The sequence below is a fragment of the Artibeus jamaicensis genome, unplaced genomic scaffold (assembly GCF_021234435.1).
Source record: "Artibeus jamaicensis isolate MK-2021 breed Jamaican fruit bat unplaced genomic scaffold, CSHL_Jam_final contig_585, whole genome shotgun sequence".
Taxonomy (NCBI): domain Eukaryota; kingdom Metazoa; phylum Chordata; class Mammalia; order Chiroptera; family Phyllostomidae; genus Artibeus; species Artibeus jamaicensis.
In genome coordinates, this window is record NW_026521894.1 from 8,308,015 (window position 1) to 8,331,713 (window position 23,699).

At 39.5% G+C, this 23,699-nt stretch overlaps 1 protein-coding gene across 1 annotated transcript in view; it reads right to left on the reverse strand.

Moving 5' to 3' along the window:
* Nucleotides 1-22,465, reverse strand: part of CUL5 (cullin 5) — a 111,940-nt gene extending 89,475 nt beyond the window's left edge. The window contains exon 1 of the mRNA XM_053670413.1: nucleotides 22,006-22,465. Within this exon, the coding sequence (XP_053526388.1) occupies nucleotides 22,006-22,029 (24 nt within the window). The 5' untranslated portion in view covers nucleotides 22,030-22,465. The remainder of the gene's footprint in view (nucleotides 1-22,005) is intronic.
* Between the last annotated feature and the right edge of the window lie 1,234 nt (nucleotides 22,466-23,699).

The window sequence follows — 23,699 nt, forward strand, 5'->3', positions numbered from 1 at the left end:
CAAATGGCTCTGGCTATAGGTAGCTCAGTTGGTTAGAGTATCATCCCGACACACCAAAGTTATAGGTTTGGTCTCCAGTCAAGGCACATACAAGAAGCAACCAATGAATACATAAATTAAATGGAACAACAAATTGATGTTTCTCTCTCAAATCAATCAATAAAAAAATTCTTAAAGAAGATGGAATACTGATGGGCATGTTCCAGGACATAATATTAATGATACAGGAGAAAAAGGGAGCACCTGCCATAGAATTTAAATTGCTCTGGGGAGGCAAAAGCAATGGAATCTAATGCATAGGTGGAGGAATTGGCTATAGGCCAAGAGGGGAAGACAAATATGTACATGTAGATACTGGTTAGGAGGATGGATGTGATAATATGCTGAGTTCATTTTCTTATTGCAATATCTCACTGATGTGGAAATAAGAAAAATACTTGGAAGATAGGGAAGGAGGTACTGGAATTTTGAGAGAAAATATGTGAAACAGATACCTAGAAAAGTGGGAGAAAAAAGTCCTTTGGAAGTCTAGTATGACTGGGTTCAATCATGGTTTGTGGTCATGAATTTAAAATTAAAATAGTATGCCGGTGGCTGTTTCTTATGCAACATTCAACTACACAGGTGCTGACACCAAAAGGTGAGGAAATGGTTTTCCCCAGTGAAACAAGAGAGGAGAATGACTCAAAACTGTATTTATAGATGTCATTATAATGAGTGAACAAAGAATTTATGCTGGGTAAGAGGGAGAGAAAGGACATCATGATGACAAGAGCCAAGAGATCCCTGCTTCCAACTGCAATGGAATAACAGGAATTAGATTTCCCTACATGCTTGAACATTTACAAAGCCAAAAGGCAGTGCATGACAATGTTTCCCAAGGAGGGAAATAAAAAAAAAACAAATGAGGCAAGTCCTACAAATGCCCAACCATACTGCCTAGAGAGAGTTTCCAGTCCTTAGCACAAGCAGGGGGAACAAAAACAGCCTGGTGGTGCCACAAAGCTTAGAAGACAGGTTTCAGAATTTGGGGGGCCAAAGCAACAAAATTTTGTGGCACATAGTACCAGAAAAAAAGAAGCTGCACAGAGAGGGAGTTATGGAGATATGTACAGGGGTCCCTTAGAGCCTTTGACTGAATACTGACCTAAGTACATGTGTGAGAAAACTATCAGACTGGGGAAAAAACCATTAGAAAGGAGACAAAACAGTCACCAGAGCCAACACAGGGCTAGGAACAGTTTGTGTTCGCACCAGCCAGAGTGGAAATGTTCCTTAAAATGCAAGGCATGGGCTACAGTCCTCAGAAAGATAATATATCTACAGGGGGACTGAAGTAGCCCTACCATGAACAGCGTTCTAGACTCACTCTACCAAAACTGAAAAGCAGGGTTCAAAAGGATCAAACTGATTCCAAGTAACTTAACTGTGTCACAGCCAAATCCAAAAATATTTAAAGAAAAAATTTTAAAGCCAGCCTCCAAAACATAAAACTAACAATGTCTGGCATCCAATCAAAAATTACCAGGTAGGTAAAAAAGCAGAAAAATATAAGCCATAGAGAAAAACTCATAAATAGAAACTCACCCACAAATGACATCAACAGTTTTAGTAGACAAAGATGTTAAACCAGCTTCTATAAATATAATCCCCACATTCGAGAAAACAGAAGAAAGCATGACCACAGAAACAAAAGATTTTAAAAATGAGTATCAGTGAGCTATGGGACAACATCAATGACCTAACCAACATATAACTGGGTAGAGGGAATATGTGAAGAAATAAAAACCAAACGTTTCTTAATTTGATAAAAGCTAAAAACCCACAGACCTCATATTTGGTAAGAGACCTGAGGGAACACTATGCATAAGTCAGCACAGTATTTGCCTCCTCCACAACCACATCAAAATTACAACTAAACTGCAAAACAGCCATCATTTAGAACCTCCTAAAACCTAGCTGAATGGAAGTCCTACAACAAGGGAATTAAAGAAGTCACATGGAGACTGGTAGGAGGGGCAGAGAGGCAGAACAGGCTGGTCCCACATCCACCAGTGGCAGATAAAAATTGGGAGGGACATCTTGGCTGCAGACATTTCTCCTGAAAAGTTGAGAGGTCCCAGCCCCACACCAGCTGCTCCCCAGCCCAGGGTTCCAATGCCAGGAAGAGAAGTCCCCATAACTTCTGGCTATAAAACCAGTGGGGATGGCTGAAGCTACTGGAGTCCCAGGCAGATCCTCTTAAAGGGCATGTGCCCAGACTTACTCAGACTCACTCCCTCTCAGCCCTAGCACTGGGGCAGCAGCTTGAAAGGCAACAAGGATATGCAGGGAGGAACTGAATTGCTAACATCAGGGCAAGTGCTGGAGGGTGGTTTTCTCCCAGAGAAGTGATAGCAGATACCACTGTTCCTTTTCTGAGCCCTCACCCAACCATATCTGAGACTCCATCAACCTGGCTCACTCTTTATCCCACCACGGTGATTCCCTGAGGCCCTGCCCCACTCAACTTTCAGTCCCAACCAAGCTGTTTCCAGTGACTTTTCCATACAAATAGTCTTTCACAGCTCATGTTTCAGATTTTCCTAAAATCTCTCAAATAAGCGACATCTGGTGACACCTGACCTTGGCCTGCAACTCTAGGGAAGCCCCAAAGCCAGTGCGTCCAGTGGACAGCTTCAGACCATACAGAAGCACCACTACCCAACCACCTCCATAAATGAAACCCTCAAGAGGCAGACTCCACAGGCACCAGGGTCCTGATGAAGAAAGTACTGCTCTGTGGGGTGAGCCCCTGCATAGCTGATCATCTATGGTCACCAGAGGTCAAAGCCAGTTCTTGAAGCTGATCAGCCTGGGGGTAAATCCCTACCATTAACATGTCAACATCAATCAAGGCTCAACTACAACAGAAGGGTATGTATACACAGGCCTCATGGGAGCTCACCTCAAGTGCCCAAGTGCCCAACAGCCCTGGGTAATCAGAAAGGCTGTGGCACTGGACCCTACAGAACACCTACTATATTAGGCCATTGAACCAATCCTGAGAGACACAGACACTTTACCTAATACACAGAAATGAAAACAGGGTGTCTGCCCAAATAAGACAAAAAAAAAATATCCCAAATGAAACAATACAACAAAACTCCAGAAAAAGAACTAAACAAAATGGAACATGCAATCTACTAGATGCAGAGTTCAAAACATTGGTTCTAAGGATTCTCAATGAACTTAGTGAGAACCTCAATATAAAAAAGGACCAGTCAGAAATGAAGGACACACTAACTGAAATGAAGAATAATTTATAGGTAATCAATGGTAGAGTACATGAAGTGACAATAAAATTAGCAATTTGGAACATAAGGAAGCAAAAAACACCCAATCAGAACAACAAAAAGAAAAAAGAATCCAGGCCAAGATGGAGACGTAGGTGGAGAAACCACTTCGCCTCTGTGCACAACCAAATCTAAGAACAACTATTTTTAACAGCAGTCACAACCAAGCCACACAGAAAATCGACAATACGGAGTCCAAAGGACAACTAGATACTCAGCTGGACCGGTAGGAGGAGCGAGGCCAGCAGCGGAGCAGGTTAGCAAGAAAAAATTCCCGGGGCAGTGCGCGGTGCGCGCAGGCAACCGAGGGCGCGATCGCCAGCGAGCTGGCTGCCGGAGCGCACAAAGGAGGGGCGCGGTGGGTCGGTCGGTCGCGCGCATTTACGTGCGGAGAAACCAGTGAGGAGGGAAGCCGGCGCGGGCAGCAGGCTCGCACAATTCCGATCAGATAAACAAGCCCCAGGCGTGTTGAGTGACTTGGTGCGCTGGGCGAGCGGAGAGGACCGCCATTGCTCCCTCTCTGACCACGCCCCCACACACAGCGTCACAAACCAGCGACCTGGGTCGCCCCGTCCTGGTAAACAACTAAGGCATCGCTCCGCTCACTTAACAGCACGAATAGACCAAAAATGGTTCTAGGACAACTCAGAGCCCCAGAACCGATAGACCTAAGTGATGAAGAAATAGCCAGTCTTTCAGATGCACAGTTCAAAACACTGGTTATCAGGATCCTTACAGAACTGGTTGATTTTAGTCACAAATTAGAGAAACATATGGAAGCTAAACTAATTGAAATGAATGGTGATACAAAAGATACCAATAGTAATAGAAAGAAAATTGGAACTCAAATCAAGGGAGTGGACCAGAAGGAAGGAAAAAATGATCAAACAGAAAGGAATGAAGAAATAAGAATTCAGAAAAATGAGGAGAAGCTTAGGAACCTCCAGGACATCTTTAAACGTTCCAATATCCGAATTATAGGGGTACCAGAAGGGGGAAAGGCACAGCCACCAGTGGAAAACTTATTTGAACAAATAATAAAGGAGAATTTCCCCAATCTGGCAAAGGAAATAGACTTCCAAGAAATCCAGGAAGCTCAGAGAGTCCCAAAGAAGTTGGACCCAAGAAGGAACACACCAAGGCACATCATAATTACATTAGCCAAGATTAAAATGAAGGAGAGAATCCTAGAGGCAGCAAGAGCTAAGGGGACAGTCACCTATAAAGGAGTTCCCATCAGACTGTCAGCTGATTTCTCAAAAGAGACCTTACAGGCAAGAAGGGGCTGGAAAGAGGTATTCCAAGTCATGAAAACCAAAGATCTACAACCAAGATTGCTCTACCCAGCAAAACTTTCATTTAGAATGGAAGGACAGATAAAGTGCTTCTCAGATAAGACCAAATTCAAGGAGTTCATCATCACCAAGCCCTTATTATATGAAATGTTAAAGGGACTTACCTAAGAAAAAGAAGATAAAAAAGATGAACAGTGAAAGGACAGCAAACTCACAGTTATTAAGAACCACACCTAAAACAAAAGCAAACTAAGAGGACAGCTAGATCAGGAGCAGAACCATAGAAATGAAGATCTCATGGAGGGTTAGCAACAGGGGAGTGGGAGGAGGAGAAGGGGGGAGAAGGTACAGAAAATAAGTAGCATAGACAGTAGATAGAAAATAGATGGGGGGAGGGTAAGAATAGTAGGGGAAATACAGAATCTAAAGAATTTGAGACACCTGTTCATGAACTAAAGGGGGAAATGGTGGGGGGAGGGGTATGCAGGGTGGAGGGGAATGGAGGGTGGAATAGAGCAAATGTAATGGCATAATCAATAAAAAAAGTTTAAAAAAAAAAAGAAAAAAGAATCCAAAAAGTGAAAATAGTGTAAGGAGCCTCTGGGACAAATCAAGTATACCAATATTCACATCATGGGGGTACCAGAAGGGGAAGAAAGTGAGCAAGAAATTGAAACCTATTTGAAAAAATAATGACTTCCTTGACTTGTTGAAGGAAATAGGTAAACAAGTTCAGTAAGTACAGAGTCCTAAACAAGGTGAACTCAAAGAAGCCTACACCAAGACATATCACAATTAAAATGCCAAAGGTTAAAGAGAAAGGGAATCTTAAAAGCAGCAAGAGAAAAACAGTTACCTACAAGGGAGCTCCCATATGACTGTCAGCTGATTTTTCATCAGAAACTTGGCAGGCCAGAAATGACTGGCACAAAACATTCAAAGTGGTGAAAAGCAAGGACCTACAATTAAGATTACTCAGCAAGGCTATCATTTAGAATTAAAGGACAGATGAAGACCTTCCCAGACAAGAAAAAGCTAAAGGACTTCATCACCAATGAACCTAAATTATATGAAATGTTAAAGGGTCTTCTTTAAGAAGACAAAAAGAAGATTAAAACTGTGAACAATGAAATGCCAATAAATGAAAACTATCAGCAAATGAATCTAAAAAACAAAATAAACTAACAAGCAGAACAGGAACAGACTCAGATACAGAGAATATTTTGATGGCTACCAGATGGGAGGGGGTAGGGGACCATAGGTGAAAAAGGTGAAAAGACTAACAAGTACAAATTGGTAGGAACAAAACAGTCATGCAGATGACTATTACAGCATAGAGAATATAGTAAATAATATTGTAGTAACTATGTGTGGTATCAGATTGGTTGTGAGATTTATCAGGGTGATCACTTAATAATTTATGCAATGTCTAATTACTGGGGTGTTCACCTGAAATTAATACAACAATGTATGTCAACTGTAATTAAAAAATAATAATGCGCCCTGGCTGGTGTAGCTCAGTGGAATTGAGTGTGGGCTGCAAATCAAAGGGTCGCCAGTTCGATTCCCAGTCAAGGCACATGCCTGGGTTGTTGGCCAGGTACTCAGTAGGGGGCACGTGAGAGGCAACAACACATCAATATTTCTCTCCTTCTCTAAAAATGAATAAATAAATCTTTAAAAATAATAATAATGCTTTAATAATGGAAAAAACCCACAGATCTAAGACATTAAACAATAAAGTGTTACAAGCAATGAGTTAGAGGCCCTAGCAGAGTTAGATTATTAGAATAAGTGCAGTAGAGCAAGTTAAAAGGATAGGAGGTGGGTAACTAGAGTGGAATGCTTGATATTGAAGTTATGGAAGAGTGGAATTATAAAAACTTTCTCATTATATCATTGTTTTGTTTAATCCAGGGGTGCCCAACCTTTTGGTGTCTCTGTGCCACACTGGAAGAAGAGTTGTCTTGGGCTATACATTAAATATAGTATAACAATTAATCACAAAAAAATCTCATAATTTTTTAACTAAATTTACAATTTGGTGTTGGGCTGCATTCACAGCCTTCCTGAGCTTCATGTGGCCCAAAGACCACAGCTTGGCTGGACACCACTGAATTTCACTACAAGGTTTTTTACTATTTCTTTCATTACGAATATATGGCATCTGTCCATTCTGTACATGTGATTATCTGTGGTACAAAAGAGAATTTTCTTTTATACTCAAATAGTTTCCTTTACAATTCCATGGGTAGTTCCAGTATCTGATATCTGTAAATAAATTGGAGTTATTTATACCCACTATTATTTAACTTCAGTATATGTAATCTTCAGTCTAGATCACTCCATCACTTTGATCATTTTACTTTATAGTATCTGATTGCTAATTATGTATCAAATATTGTTCTAAATACATACAAGCATTAATTCATTTATTCTTTACAACTATTCTATGTGTTAGGTGATATTATCAGTTTATACGTGAAAAAACTGTACATTTTAACCTGAGATTCAGTTAGGTTATTTCCCTAAGGTTATAGGCTACAGTGGCAGAGCAGAAGTTCAAATCCAATTTAGCCACATTCTTAACTACTACTTGGATCTTTCCTGGATGAAGAATACAGGAACTTCTAACCTACAGCCCAGATCCAGCTTTTGGTTCAAATTCGTCAGGTTTGTAGAGTAAATTGCAAAAATCTACAATTACGAAAATTTAGTGGCAATTATCTAGGAGCCATAAGGTGGAAGTATTACTATGTAAAACTAATACTTCAAACATGGTGGGAGAGGGGAAAAACACTACTTTCCCAAAAGCTAAATATCTGTCTCCATGGAAATAAGAAATATCACATTACACGTTCCTTTAAAACCTTTAGGTTTCTCTTATAGACAAAAATTAATTTTAAACAAATTCTGATAATGCATAAAATGCATTTAGAAATGCATTTAGAAACCCAAAATGCATTTAGAAACCCAAATAACTTATTTTAAGGGAAAAGGGAAAAAAACACAAAAATAATAGCACTGATGAAACAGTTTATTTTAGGGGGCTTCTTCACCATTCATTTATTACATTTATTCATTCAGTCAAGCCCCGAGTGCCTACTATACATGAAAAATTATACTAGTCACTGGGACACAAATGAAAGGCCCTCAAGGAATTCACATTCTAGTACAGTGCTTCTTGAATTGTGGCTCACAGACTCCTAAAAGGGCCCAGGATATATTCTTGAGGATCAAAAATATAAAAATAAATATTTATTGTGTTTTTGTTCTGAAAGGTTAAATAAAATAGTAATATAAGTAGAGGCTGGATCATTCATTATGACCTAATAACCAAGACTAACCATAAAAAAATGACAAATTATGCCATATTAAAATTAAGTACTTTTGTTCCTTAAAAGACACCATCAAAAGAGTGGAAAAAAAGCAATCCAGAGAGTAGGAAAAAATATTTCTAATACACTCTTATCCAGATATGTAAAGATTCCTAAAAACTAATGAGAAAGACAACTGAATTTAAAAACTGGTAGAACAGCCCTGGCTGGTGTGGCTCAGTGGAATGAGTGCCAGCCTGGGAATCAATGGGTCACTGGTTCGATTCCCAGCCAGGGCACATGCATGGGTTGCGGACCAATAGGTCCCCAGTAGGGGGCATGCAAGAGGCAACCACACACTGATGTTTCTCTCTTCTTTTTCTCCCTCCCTTGCCCTCTCTCTAAAAATAAATAAAATATTTAAAAAAATTAAAACTGGTAAAACATTTGAACAAACCCTTCACAAAGACAATATCTAAATGGCCAAATTATCATATGAAAAGGTACCTGTATCATTCATCCATCATCAGGAAAATACATATTAAAACCACAAAGAAATATCACTACAAACCACTGAAAAGGCTGAAACAGAAAAGAATGACAATACCAAGTACTGGAGAGAATTCAGAGAAATTAGAACTCTCATTTCAGAAAATTATTTAGCAGTATCTATGAAAGCTAAACATATATATACCATATAAGCCAGCAATTTCACTTTTAGGTATACTTCCAACAGAGCTACATTACATGCATATGTCTATCAGAGGACTTGTAAAAGAAAGTACATGGTATCTTTTTCTCAATAATAAAAAACTAGAAACAAACCAAATGTCCATCAACAATAGGACGGAATAATTGTAGAATAGTAATAATAGTGGAATAGGAAAAAACTTACAATACAAAAACTTAACTTGTAATAGTATAGATGAATCTTATAGACACAATGTTGAGCAAAGAAGTCAGACAAGAGTACATACTATGTTCATGAATACGCAAAACACATCTATAGTTATTAGAAATCAGAAGAGTGATTATCATGGGGAGGGAGTAGCAAGTTACAGACTGGGACAGATAAGAGAAGGGCTTTTAGGGGTACTGTTAATATTCTATCTAGCTGTGGGTTTGATTATACAGGTATGTTTACTTTATGAAAAAAATCCATGTATATAAATCATAATTTAATAGTTTACTTAAAAAAAAACTGTCATGCTGGTATTATTTAAATCTTGAGTTTTTAGTGTTGCATTTAATTGGTAAGTCTATTTTTTCAATTATTAAAGATTTTTGAGCTTAAAGAAATGTATAGAGTTTTACATCTGATATTAAGAATGTTATAATAGCTTCCTTTCTTCCATCCCCTCATCCCTCCTTCCTGAATAATTCAGTCCAAAAGCCAGACTTCTCTCACTGACAGAGATGGAAGTTACATACATGAAAAAGGAAAAAGACAGAATTCAACTTATTGGAATTGGAGGGATTGGGTGAATTCACGGGTTTCAATAACACAGATACAGAAATCAGTATAGGGGTGTGGGTATGTGTTTGTGTGTGTATCCTAGTTCAGTCCACCGAGAGGGTCTGAAAGGAGTGATGCTGCAATAGACACCAGCATACCTAGCATCAAGATTTTGATTTCTCAAGGCTCCATTCCACAAAAGACTTCTTAGAGAACGTGCTAATTCCAAGGTCGGGCAAGGATGATTCTGGAGTAGATTTCTGTACCAGAAAGTAAGTATTCAATCTAAGCAAAATAAATGATAGTAACAATCTGTAACACATTAAATAATTCTTTGGATGATAGGAGAATGATAGCCACTGGCTACTGACATGATTATATTTAACTTCTATAAAGATGATCTATAAATTAATTGAAGGAAAAATTGAAAGGGAGTCTACAGGAAGCAACTGCAATAGTCTACAAGGAAAATAAATGATGAAACCCCAAACTGATGCAATGAGACAGGAAGAAAGGTGCTAATGGTAAGATGGTCAGGAAGCAGCCTTTCTAAGAACAAACTTATAACTTAGCCACTTGCCCAATGTGTGGCCTTCAGTAACTATTGTGCTCTGGCTTCATCAATATAAAACAGATATAATAAGCATGTATTTGAAAGGGTTGTTATGAGGATATATGTGTAACTTCCCCACACAACATTTTTTTTCCTGTGGGGTAGGGTATCCTAATCAAGTGCTTGTTTTGCCTATTTGATAATACAGTGGGGCTCTCAGTTCCTGACTTAAGTGAATGGCTGGTGGAGTCACTGACCATGGGAAGAAATGCTAGGGATGAATGCATTTGAGTGGGATGGTTACAGGGGTGTCAAACTCATTTTCACCAGGGAACACATCAGCCTTAAGGTTGCCTTCAAAGGGCCGAATATAATTTTAGGGCTGTATAAATGTAACTACACCTTAACAGTTAAGTGAGAACTCGGCACTGCTGCCTGGTAGAAACAAGGTGCCGGGCCAGATAAAACAAGGTGGAGGGCTGGATTCAGCCCTCGGGCCTTGTGTTTGCCACCAGTGGTTTAGGAGAAGAGATGAGTTCAGTTTTAGATGTACTGTCAGATAAAAGCAATTGTAACTCTTAGCCTTTGTTTCTTTTTCCCTGTGTTCTCCGTTCTCGTTCTTTTAAATAAAAGTTTATTTATTACTAAATTACTTTTTACTTAATTATCTCCCTCACAGCACTGAGGGGTGGGGGGATCGTTTCAAGTTTTTCAGAAACAATTAGGAGAAAGGATGAAAACAGTAGGAAAAAAAAAAAGATGAAAGAAAAACAGGTGAGCAAAGGTTCGGCTACCTTTCCCTGCTCTAATCAGTATTAAAAAATTAGAATGTCTTAATACAACATGTTGGTTGCCCAGACCCAAATAAAATATATTCAGCTTTATCTGAATACTTACATTAAAGTAAGTATTCAGATACTTGAAAAAACTGGTTCTAAAACAGATCAACAAAAAGTCCCACAATCTCTTACCTGTAATTACCATTGTTTAAAAAAAAAAAAAAACAATTAAAAACCCATGCATTTGAAAGAAAGCCAATTACAGAAAAAGTTTAACTTTTTTATAATGTGTTTGGAGTGTGGGGAGGTGTTATAGGCCAGTAATGAAAGATGCTATATAGATCTTTCTAGAATATATTATTACTTAAAAAAATCTGCACACCTCCACTGAAATTCAAGAGCACTTTTTCAAATAATGAGTTAATTTACAACAATCCCATTGTATTTAATCTCAAGAAAAAGGAGATACATAATTGCTTATATGGAAAATTTGGTACCATGTTAAAAAGAAAAAAGGAATGCTTAAATAAACACAAAAAAGTAATTAAGAACAAAAAAGTTTACTTGCAAAATGTTTTAAAATAGAATCATTTTTAAATGACTCATTTACTTTGAAACAAAAACACAAGTAATGATTTATTAGTTTGCCCGAAAATGTCCAGAAATCCATACATACATAACATACAGAACAAAACATATCCCATCAGGAAGTAGAAGCAATATTACTACAATATTACATCAAACGTTGCATTTAAGAGAAAATAAAGAAAGCAGTTATCACCACTGCACATCATCTTGCAGCATCTTTTTCATGATGACAAAAACGCAAGAGTAATTATGGTGAAAGGACAAGCTGAGGGCAAGACTAGAAACAGTAACATGTACGAAAGAAACAGCAATTATTTTCTATCATTTGTATTTTTTCACGCCCATAGCATTTTGACCACAGTTTCACAATTGGCTAAGGAGTTTAGTTGTTTTAAGACTTGTCTTTGTTCTGCCCTGTCTGGTGGATTGAGTGGCTCAATGGACTGAGTGCTAGACTGCGAACTAAGGGGTTGTGGGTGTGATTCCTGGTCAGGGCACATGCCTGGGTTACGGGCCAGGTCCCCAGTTTGGAGCATGCGAGAAGCAGCGACTGACGTATCTCTAATTCACTGATGTTTCTCTCCCTCTCTTTCTCCTGTCCTTCCCCTCTCCAGCCACCTCGAGGGGGTGGCTGTCTTTAGAGATCTCTCTCTAAAAATAAATAAATAAAATCTTTTAAAAAAGGCCCTGGTTGGTGTGGCTCAGTAGATTGAGTGCCAGCCTGAGAATCACAGGGTTGCAGGTTCAATTCCCAGTAAGGGCACCTGCCTAGGTTGTGGGCCAAGTCCCCAGGAGGGGAAGCGAAAGAGGCAACCACACATTGATGTTTCCCTCCTTCCCCATCTCTAAAAGTAAATAAATAAACAAATCTTATACAAAATTGACCAAAACAATAGAGTAAAAGGCTGCTGGCCCCTTAAAAAAAATTGGTCTTTGTTCCTTCTTTGAAGTTCCTAATCTATTGATTATGGATTATATCCAATGATGGCATTTTAATAATTTACAAAAGGAATCCAATTTGTATATTATAGGTTTCATGTAAATTATAAGGTTAGCTATGAATGTATGGCTTCTCATTTTGTCAATAAACCATAAGTGCTCCCAGTTATGCGATTCTGAAACCACATTTGCAAGCCCCATTAACCCAAAGAACCACAATCTACAGCATACACTTGAATCTTAGTAATTCTATGGCAGCCACACCGCTGTTTTAAAAGTATTCCTCAAATATGCCAAGCTCACCACTGCACCTTAAGGCCTTTGCCTAAAATGCAGATCATTCAGGTCTCAGCACCCACATTACCTCAGAGAGGACTTCCCAAACCAATCTAAAAAATGCCCTTCTCCCTTTCTTCCTTGCGTATCCAGAGCCAAGGTCATGAGCTGGTAGAAGAGTTGCTTTGACTTGCTATGAGACTTAAATTTTAATTCAGACTAAACAAAACATTTTAAGATCAGAAATCTATGGGATCTGACTGAAATGTCCTTTAGTGCCAGAGAAGAAAAATTTAACAGAACATAGTTGAAAGCAATACTTAGGGGGGAAAAAAGATTATTTTCTGTCAAAAATAGTGTCCCCATCTTCTGAACACTCAACTATATTGGGTTTTTTTTTTCACAACCCTCATAGCTACAAAAACTACCCCATGTGTTACTCACTTCTTTAGCTTGTCATATTCACTACTGTAACACTGACACTTAGAATAGTATGTGGCACAGTAGATTCTCACATATTGGTGGAATGAACAAAACCCTGTTACAGAGGTCAAACATCCTTCATATTACCTTTATGGACTCCATGCATTATGTTTTAACCAGGGCTGTAACTTGTTAATTTGTTTACAGAGCCTATCTGGCACCAATTTATTCTACCTACCATACTGAAGCAAGAGGCAGAGATGACTTTCTGTGTCACGACTAGGATCACCAGGACCCTAGCAAAACAATTAATAAGAAATACTTGCCCTGGCTCATGTGGCTTAGTGGACTGAGTACTGGCCTGTAAATCAAAAGGTTACCGGTTCCATTCCCAGTCAGGGCACTTGCCTGGTTTGCAGGACAGGTCCCCAGTTAAGGGTGTGCTAGAGGCAACCACACATTGATGTTTCTCTTCCTCTCTTTCTCCCTCCCTTGCCGTCTCTCTATAAATAAATAAAGGACTTCCGCCAAGATGGAGGCACAGGTGGATGTGCCGTGCCTTCTCCCACAACCAAGATTAGAGAAAACTAAATATTAGCAACAGAAAACACAGCCAGAACACGGAAAATTGAACTTTTCGGAAGTACGTTAACAACAAATTCTTCAGCCTGACTGGTAAGGGGTGAAACCAGCGGCTGGCGGAGCAGGGTTGCACAGGAGGACTTGGCCAGACACACTCAGGCCCACGAAATCCAGGCGCAGGGTCAGACCTAGTGAGCGACCTCGGGGGAGACAGCCGGCCTGGGGCTGCGTGTTGACTGAGGTCGCGCATTTGTGCGAGGGTGGACAGGCGAGGGAGTGGGCGGTTGGACCGGGCCAGCAGGTCCCCACGGCAAGCGGCAGTGGAGGGCGCCGCCATTTCCCTGCTCTGACCCCACCTCCACATACAGCGTCATAACCCAGCAACTCTGAGTGGCCCGGCCCAGGTGAACCACCTAAGGCACTGCTCCTCCGCACCCAGCTGTGAGAATCGGCAGAGGGGGTCGCCATTTCCCCGCTCTGGCCACGCCCCCACATACAGCGTCACAACCCAGCGACCTGGGAATCCAAGCCGCTGCTTCTCACACTTAAAGGGCCCGAACAGACCAAGAATGGCACAGGAGGATCTCAGAGCCCCAGAGCCAATAAATCTAAGCAATGAAGAAATAGCAAAACTCACAGACGCACAGTTTAAAACATTGGTGATCAGAATCCTCACAGAACTGGTTGATTATACCGACAAATTAGACAAATATATGAAGGCGAAATTAATTGAAATGAATGGAATTGCACAGGACACCAATAGCAATGAAAAGGAAACTGGGACTCAAATCAATGGAGTGGACCAGAAGAAAGCAAATAATGGCCAAACAGAAAAGAGTCAAGAAGCAAGAATTCAAAGAGATGAGGAGAGTCTTAGGAACCTCCAGGACATCTTTAAACGCTCCAACATCCGAATTATAGGGGTACCGGAAGGGGGAAAGGCACAGCCACCAGTGGAAAACTTATTTGAACAAATAATAAAGGAGAATTTCCCCAATCTGGCAAAGGAAATAGACTTCCAGGAAATCCAGGAAGCTCAGAGAGTACCAAAGAAGTTAGACTCAAGAAGGAACACACCAAGGCACATCATAATTACATTAGCCAAGATTAAAATGAAGGAGAGAATCCTAGAAGCAGCAAGAGCTAAGGGGACAGTCACCTACAAAGGAGTCCCCATCAGACTGTCAGCGGATTTCTCAAAAGAGACCTTACAGGCAAGAAGGGGCTGGAAAGAGGTATTCCAAGTCATGAAATCTAAAGACCTACAACCAAGATTGCTCTATCCAGCAAAACTTTCATTTAAAATGGAAGGACAGATAAGGTGCTTCTCAGATAAGATCAAATTCAAGGAGTTCATCATCACCAAGCCCTTATTATATGAAACGTTAAAGGGACTTATCGAAGAAAAAGAAGTTAAAGAAACATGAACAGTGAAAGGACAACAAACTCACAGTTATCAACAACCACACCTAAAACGAAAGCAAACTAAAAGGACAGCTAGATCAGGAGTGGAAACATAGAAATGAAGATCTCAAGGAGGGTTAGCAACAGGGGAGTGGGAGGAGGAGAAGGGGGGAGAAGGTACAGAAAATAAGTAGCATAGACAGTAGATAGAAAATAGATGGGGGGGCAAGAATAGCATGGGTAATATAGAATCTAAAGGACTTGGGACACATGGTCATAAACTAAAGGGGGGGTGATGGTGGGCATGGGGGGGTAGGGTGGAGGGGAATAAAGGGGGAATAGAACAACTGTAACAGCATAATCAATAAAAAAAATTAAAAAAAAATACCAAAATAAATAAATAAATAAATAAATAAATAAAATCTTTAAAAAAGAAAAGGAATACCTGTCTTTGTCTACCTCTCTTCTCCACCCTTCTTCTCTGTCCACCAGATAGAAGCCTACTGTCCCCTTGATGCCCTCCTGCAGTCTGAAATTCTCCTCTTCTAATTCACTGATGACTGACCCCTCAAAGTTCATCTTGAATTATAATTCCTATTAGTAGCCTTAATTAACACACATCACCTCCAGATTATGATAACTGTGGGGCTGGCCAAAAAGTTCATTGTTTTTTCCCGTAAAATAGCTCTAATAGTGAGTGCTTAACTACTAGGCCCATGGTCGTGTATTGAGCTACTAGTAATCACGCATTTATACGCAGTATTTAACCTCATTTGAAACAATTTTATTAGATGGTATTTGATAGATGTCATATCAGTGTGCATTTAAAAAACTTATCAAAATTGGTGAACTTTTGCCCCAGCTGGTATGGCTCAGTGGACTGAGCGCCAGCCTGCAAACCAAAGTGTCACTGCTTTGATTCCCAGACAGGACATGTGCCTGGGCTGCAGACCAAGTCCCCAGTAGGGGGCGCACAAGAGGCAACCACACACTGTTGTTTCTCTCCCTCTCCTTCTCCCTCCCTTCCCCCCTAAGAAATAAAATAAATAAAATCTTTCTTGAAAATTTGTTAAAAATTGGTGAATTTTTGTGTAGCCATTTTAATATTAAAGATGGAATATAAGCAACACTTTCAGCATTATTATTTCAAGCTTTATTTTAAGCATTATTATCTCAAAGCTTTGAAAATTATTATTTTCAGCTTTATTATTTTAAGAGAGGTAAAAACACAACTGAAACACACAAAAAGATTTGTGCAGTGTATGGGGAAAGGTGCTGTGACTGATCGAACGTATCAAAAGTGGTTTGCAAAGTTTCATTATAGAGATTTTTCACTGGACAGTGCTCCATGGTTGGGTACACCAGTTGAAATGGACAGCAATCAAATTGAGAACAGTCAACATCATACCATGTGGAAGATATTCAACATACTCAAAATATCCAAACCAATAAAGTTATTGATGAAAATGAAAAATGTGTCTTTTATTTTACTGAAAAAACTAAACAGACTTTTTGGCCAACCCAATACATGACTTGTTCCCTATTTCATTCAGGTCTCACCTCAAATATCACATCCTTAGAAACCTTCCCTAATCATCCTACCAAAAATAACACAGATCATTCTCTATCATTTACCATGATTATTTTTCTCATAGCATTTGTCAAAACCTGACTTTACAGTATATATTTATTTGCTTATATGTTTATTACCTGTCTCCCCGACAAAAATGTAAGTTACATTAAGGGCAAGAATTTGTCTTCCTAGATCACCATTACCTGGTTGGAATTAGAAAATGCTAAATACTTGTTGAATAAATTTATTTTCCGCAGAGTTAAAGACTCCTGTTTGGTTTTAAGAAACATGGTTTTATTAGCACAAATGCCCCTCATACATCGTCACCCCACAAATCATATTTTGAATACACACAAAATAGAAATAATGATGAGTAACATGATTTATATGTAAGAAACAAGAAGAGATTGAGGGCTTAATAATATATAGGCTCACATAGTCTTTCAAATATTCCTGATTATCTATGGAACTTTATTTCAAATTCCCTTGTCTAGCACTGAAGACCTTTCACAATCTAATATGACTTTCTTTTATACTCCTGTCTCCCACCATTTTCCATATTCTGGGCTACTATGCTGCAGACTTCACGAAGAACCACGCACGCAGACACAGCATGTACTCCTGCTACACTGCAGCCATAATGATCCAGTCTCCCTACCAGCCAAATTGTCTGCTAACCATCACTTACAAGAAGCCTAAACAATCGTCAAAATCCAGATCTAATGCTTTCTCCATAAAACTTCCCTTTATCATCCCACAGAAATTATCTCAGTCTGTGAGGGACCATACAGCATGTGGTTACACTCCTGAAGTTCTTGCCTTAAAGCAAATCATTAGTACCTCCTTTAGCATATGGTAAATTCCCAAACAGACTGGGCATTGTTTTACATGTCTTTGTACCTTTCACAATGCCTTACACATGTGTCTAACAAAATTATTTTAATAATGAATAAATTCTACACAACTCTGAATCACTCCTTTAGACTAGATGGTTAAGGCATCAAAAGATTAATAAAGTCTGGGCACTAATGGGGCTTACAATCCAGAAACAGAGATATGTGAGTAAATCCTGTAAATAACACATAAGGCATATTGTAAGTGATAGAACAGACTGATGGCAGTGCTGTAGTTGTGCAGAGCAGGCAACAATTAATTCCAAATGACAGCATGAAAAGAAAGGGGATATTTGGACTGAGTGTTAATGAATAAATAAGATTTTAACAGGAAAACATCAAAGGGAGGGGCCATTCCTGACAGAAGAAACAGCAAAGATAAAGAGTCTTGAAGACACTAGTATGCTAGATAACCAAAAAAATAACCAGCTGGGAAGAAAGAGAAAGAGGAAGGGGGGGAAAGGGCAGAGGGGGGAAAGGGAGAGAGAAGGAGAGAAAAGGAGTGAGAGGAGAGAGTGAAGGAGGAAATATGAATATGAATGTGTTACTAGGGAAAAGACCCAGCTGGAAGGACCTCAAGGAATTTGAACTATCAAAGGTATCTAAGCAGGAAAGTGATATGGTTCGTACTGTCTTGGTTTCAGCCCAGATCAGGATTAAGAGATAAAAATAGTGAAATCATGGGAGTTAAAACGCTCTGAGAGCTCTGGCTGGTGCAGCTCAGGGGATTGAGCACGGACCTGCAAACCAAAGGGTCACTGGTTCAATTCCCAGTCAGGGCACATACCTGAGTTGCAGGTCAGGTCCCCAGTAGGGGGCATTTGAAAGGCAACTACACATTGATGTTTCTCTTTCTCCTTCCCCCTCTCTAAAAATAAGTAAATAAAATCTTTAAAAAACATTTAAAAAAAAACTGTCCTGGAAAAAAAAGAAGTACAAAAGCTAAAAGCTAAATCCTGAGAATTATATTGGGGAGGAAAAGAAAAAAGAGAAAGGAGGTCAGTGAAAAACACAAGTTACCTGAGAGACAGGAGACCAAGGAGAGAATGTCATAAAAACCAGAAGGGAAGCAGGGGTAGTAACCAACAGTAAAAGAAGAGAACATGAATGTATTAGAAGGATCTTACTTGACAAACAGGAGGTTGCTAAAGCTCTTAAGACTAAGAGTTTCAATATAATTGTGTGAGGGCAGGGAGAGAGCCCACTCACAGTAAGTTAAGGGAAAAGGTGAAGAATTAGAAAGGCAGCAAGTGGGGGCTGCTTTTCTAAGAACTGTGATAGTGAATGGAAAGAGAGAAAATGGCAAAAGTTTGAGAACAAAGCGAAGCACAGGTTAAGTTTCTATAAGGAGTTATATGAACTTTTTTATCCCCACAGAATAAAGGAAACTGAAACAAAATAACAGGAAACATGCTGCCAAGTCCTAAGGGGTGAAATGAAGGCAGAAAAAGTAGAAGGAGGCAATATAGAAAGTACCTTGAAAAAGAGGAGAACATAAGGGAAACTAGAAAAATTTGTGGTACTACTGAGGAAATTAAGGGCACTCCAATAATTGGATAAATAAGGAATAAAGAATTAAATAGGGTGATGCTCAGCAAAATAAGATGTAAGCAATTCCTATTTGGAAAAGGACACTCAATTGGAAATAAAGAAAATGAGCACTGAAGACCTACATGATATCTACAAAAGTAAAGGAATAAACAGGATAAAACATTAAAATAAAAAGTTAGAGTAATAATATTAAAAAGTTATAAATTCCCTAAGCAACTGGTAATTGTACATCAATATGTACAACACAAATCTTTGCATTATCCAATATATTTCCAAAATTCAGCAATAGTCTACTTGCTTTAAACAGAATACAATTGTATTACAATCAAATCCCAATACTTAAAAAGTAGGCAGTTTCTATTGCATTGAGTTCTGACTTACCAGTTTCGTATCAAAGTTTTGAATCTTATCTTTCATAACATTAACCTCCTATGGATCATCCACAAATTCAATAAACTTAACCCCAAACAGGAAGTGGACATTTTCCTTCAGCTGGACACTAAAAATGCCTCCTTCAGGATTGATGATAATCAGGGTTGTTTAAGTGATAATGAATCAAATTCCAACTATATTCATATATAGCCTACATCTCTATTTTGACCACAGAACATGATAATTCTGTCAAATATGCTCTGGTGAAATCTAATTGCACAACGTCTAAAGCATTTTTCTAATGAACCAGTCTGTTAATTCTCTCTCAAAAAAAAGAAGGAAATGAGGCTAATCTGGCCACACCCTAGCCACCCCTCTCTCTATTCCAGGTACCACCAGCCTTGAATTTAAATGATCCTATTAATCATGTTAATGGCTCTATCCTGGCAGGATCACACTACATTTTTCCAAGGAAGACAAACTTCCCACTTTTTAATTAGCTACTCCTAAATGTATGAATATAAAAAAAATCTCCCCTCCCCAAACCGGTAGAGAAAAAAATTTTCTCTGGCCAATTTAAATATGTAAACTTTTGGTGATACAGATAAAAGGATCAAATGTCTCTCTATAATGTCCATTATATTACATTAGTTGTACATATTTAAAATCACATACTATATAAAAGAATATTTAAAAGTTCATTTCTCCCTTTCAACATTTCATAAAACAATTTTATTTTTTCCCAGTGTATCTTTGGTATGTTTTAACGTTCACTAGAATGACTGAATCATTTACCAGTTTTTCTAAAGCACTGTTTCCTTCCTTTTATTTACAAAAGTTGTTTGGGTTACAGATTTTTTTGAATCCTTGTTATCTTTTTAACCTACATACTAAATACTCATTTCCTATACATTCAAGCAATTTTTCATTTTATAGATGTGTGCTGTAGATATCAAGGTAAGCACTCACTAGTGTTGACTACTGAGTCTGAAGTAGTTTCAGACTTATACCTCCTCCAGTCAATCCTCTCCCAGGCTTTGTATGGGGTAAAATAAAGTGACTTACTCTTTTCTGAGAGAGAATTTTTTTTGGGAAAAAGACCTTCCTGTATATGCAGATAATCAAGTCAAAAATTCACAAAGATTTAGGAACCAAATTATTTCTTAAACACATTTCAATTAATAAGCTATTGCTTAAATTACATGCAGATGCATTACTAGTAGTCTACAGAAATCAAACAAATTTTCTTTCTAAAATAATATATTAGAACTTTGCTATACTGTTATAAAAGAAGAGTAGAGTAGGACAGGTTACTCAATTTCTGTGAAAATAATTCTGTGAATTATTTTTCCTAGAGAAACAGCAAGAGTAGTAATTCTAGCAATTCTAGTATTGTTCAAGAATTAAATACGTCAGTTTTAAGCATTTTACACTCATTAACTCAACCTTCATAATGCTCCTATGAAACAGACACTATTGAAATTTCACTTTATTGATAGGAAACCAGGCAGAGAGGTTAAGAAACTTGCCCAAAGTCACACAGCTTCTAACCAACCAAAATTCAGTCTAGTTCTAGGCCCCTCACCCCTTTAAAAGAAAATATATTGCCCCTTAAGTTAGTAAAAATAGGTCTACATTCTAAGACAGTCCCATTTATCAGACAGTTAATGTAACGTAGTCTACAGAAAACGTGAGAGATGTTTTAGTATATTTTAACATGTTTTCTATTCAATTATTTACTATTATCCACCCACACTGTCTAAAGGCACAAATGATGGTTTGAGCTAGGAGTACTTCATCCGTTGTACTTACGTTCCCTGAGCTAATCAGACACTCATTTCAGTAATTACTTTTAAGGCAAAACGTTCCTACTATAAATACAAGCATAGAATAAGCAAAGTAATGCTCCGTCTTCCTCATTCTCAACATTTTAACTGATAGAGAACCTGCCCTCTGGGCCCAGATCTCCCTTGCTACTCCAAATATATAAAACTAACTTAAAACCGGTTTTCTTGGATACGGTAACTTTCCTAAAACCTAAAATTAGAGTAGCACTTCCTCAGTACTCAACTGGTTGTGTGCTATAATGGAGCTGATGAGCAGTTTCCCAAGGAATAAAAGGGTAAAATAGGAACGGAAGAATGGGAGAACAGTAGAAGGGAAAGTACAGCGTGCAGAACAGGGAGTGGGGTGGAAAGCGCTGCTGTCTGACCTGGAATTCCATGCAGAGAGTGAGAACAAAAATTGAGGAGGAGGGGGATAGTCATAAAATCCATGTTGGGCAGCATTTTCTGGGATTTTCCTTTTATGCGTTTTAGATTCTCGTTTCAGAAGAAACTGAGACCCTCAGAGTAGCAATTGCTTAATCAGTCAGGGCATCTTCACCACCTTTCCTCTCCCGCCCGAGGCCAGAACTGGTCCCTTGCAAGCTTCGCTCCCCGTAGGACCGCTGCCGGGCCTTTCTAACAGCGGCAATCCACGGCAGGGACAACTAGAATCTCTCGACCCCAAGGCCAGAGACCCGCGTTCTGGTCCTCTGCGGCAGCCTCCCTGGTTTCCCTTCCGGTAGACAACTCCCATATTTCTCTACTGAACCAGAACCGAATCTTTACTGAAGAGCTGAACCCAGCGGTCACGGACTAAAAACCAAGCTGTACTGAGGGTTTTACCTTTAACAGATTAGACGTCGCCATGTTCCTTCAACTTAGAATCTCGCGAGACAGCGCGAGATTTCGTGGCGCCGGAGACCAGGCCACAACTGGAGGCCGGAGTTCCCACCAGGTCCGACGGGCCCACCGGCCGCACCGGGGGCGTGGTGGGAGACGGGCGGCGCGCCGACAGAGCAGACTTCGTCCCAGGTATCTGGAGCTTTCTCTCTTTCCCCCTACATGGTCACCGGAGCTTCCCCACACGGAAGAACTCATGCAAACGCTCAGGGAGCTGGCTACGGCGAATGGTGAGAGGGTAACGGGAGCCAACCTGAATTAGAAGTGGAAGCATGGATTCTACGAGCTTCCCCACTCCCTCGGATTAGCCTTTTTGGTGGCACCCGCAGCAGCCACCGGCAACGAATTTAGCTGGGCTTAGACCAAGCAGCTCAGGGTCCACGCTGCGTCACGTGACGCGGCGGCCGGGGGCGCGCTCGGGAGCGAGCGTGGGAGCCTGGGAGCCTCCGTGGGCCCTGAGGCTGCGCAGGGGTGGGAGTGCGCTCTCTGCTGGCGGGACCGTACATCTTCCCGCATCCATCGCACCAAGTCTGGGAACTCCGTTTTAAGGGAGGTCTAAAGAAATGTTTGTAACAGCTGTCTTCATTAAGAACTGGCACACGGAAGCCGCCCAATAAATATTTGTTGAATGAATACATAAATGAGTGCGCAAAAGTATTGATTACTCTGTTAAAGAGGGCCTGGCACTAACCTGGACTAGTTTGGCTCAGTTCATTGAGCGTGTCCTGCAAAGGGAAAGGTTACCTGTTGGATCCTGAGGAGTCAGGACACATGTCTGGGTTGCTGGTTTTGTCCAGATCTGAGCAGTTATGATGTTTCCCTTTCTCCCTTCCTCTCTCTCTCTCTAAAAATGAATAAAATATTTAAAATATATATTTTATTGATTGTGGTATTTTAGTTGTCCCGATTTTTTTCTTCTTTATTCCCCTCTGCCCTGGACCCCCCCTTTCCCACAAGCATTCTGCCATGTTAGTTCATGTCCATAGGTCATACCTATAAGTTCTTTGGATTCTCCACTTCCCATATTATTCTTAACATCCCCCTCTCTATTCTGTATCTACTATTTATGCTTCGCATTCTCTATACCTTTTCCCCCATTCTTCCCCCTACGAGTTCCTGCTGATAACCCTCCATGTTAATTCTATTTCTGTGAATCTGTTCCTGTTCTAGTTGTTTGTTTAGTTCATTTGGTTTTGTTTTTTTAGGTTCAGTTGATGATAGTTGTGAGTTCTCATTTTATTGTTCATATTTTTTATCTTTTTCTTACATAAATCCCTTTTACATTTCATATAATAAGGGCTTGGTGATGATGAACTCCTTTAACTTGACCTTATTAAGGAAGCACTTTATCTGCCTTCCATTCTAAAGGATAGTTTTGCTGGATAGAGTAATCTTGGATGCAGGTCTTTCATGACTTAATACTTTCCAGCCCCCTTCTTGCCTGCAAGGTTTCTGTTAAGAAATTAGCTGATAGTCTTATGGGAACTCCTTTGTAGGTAACTTTCTTCTTTCTTCTTGCTGCTTGTAAGGTTCTCTCCTTAATCTTGGGTAATGTAATTATGACGTGCCTTGGTGTGTTCCTCCTTGGATCCAACTTCTTTGGGACTTTCTGAGCTTCTTGCACTTCTTGGAAGTCT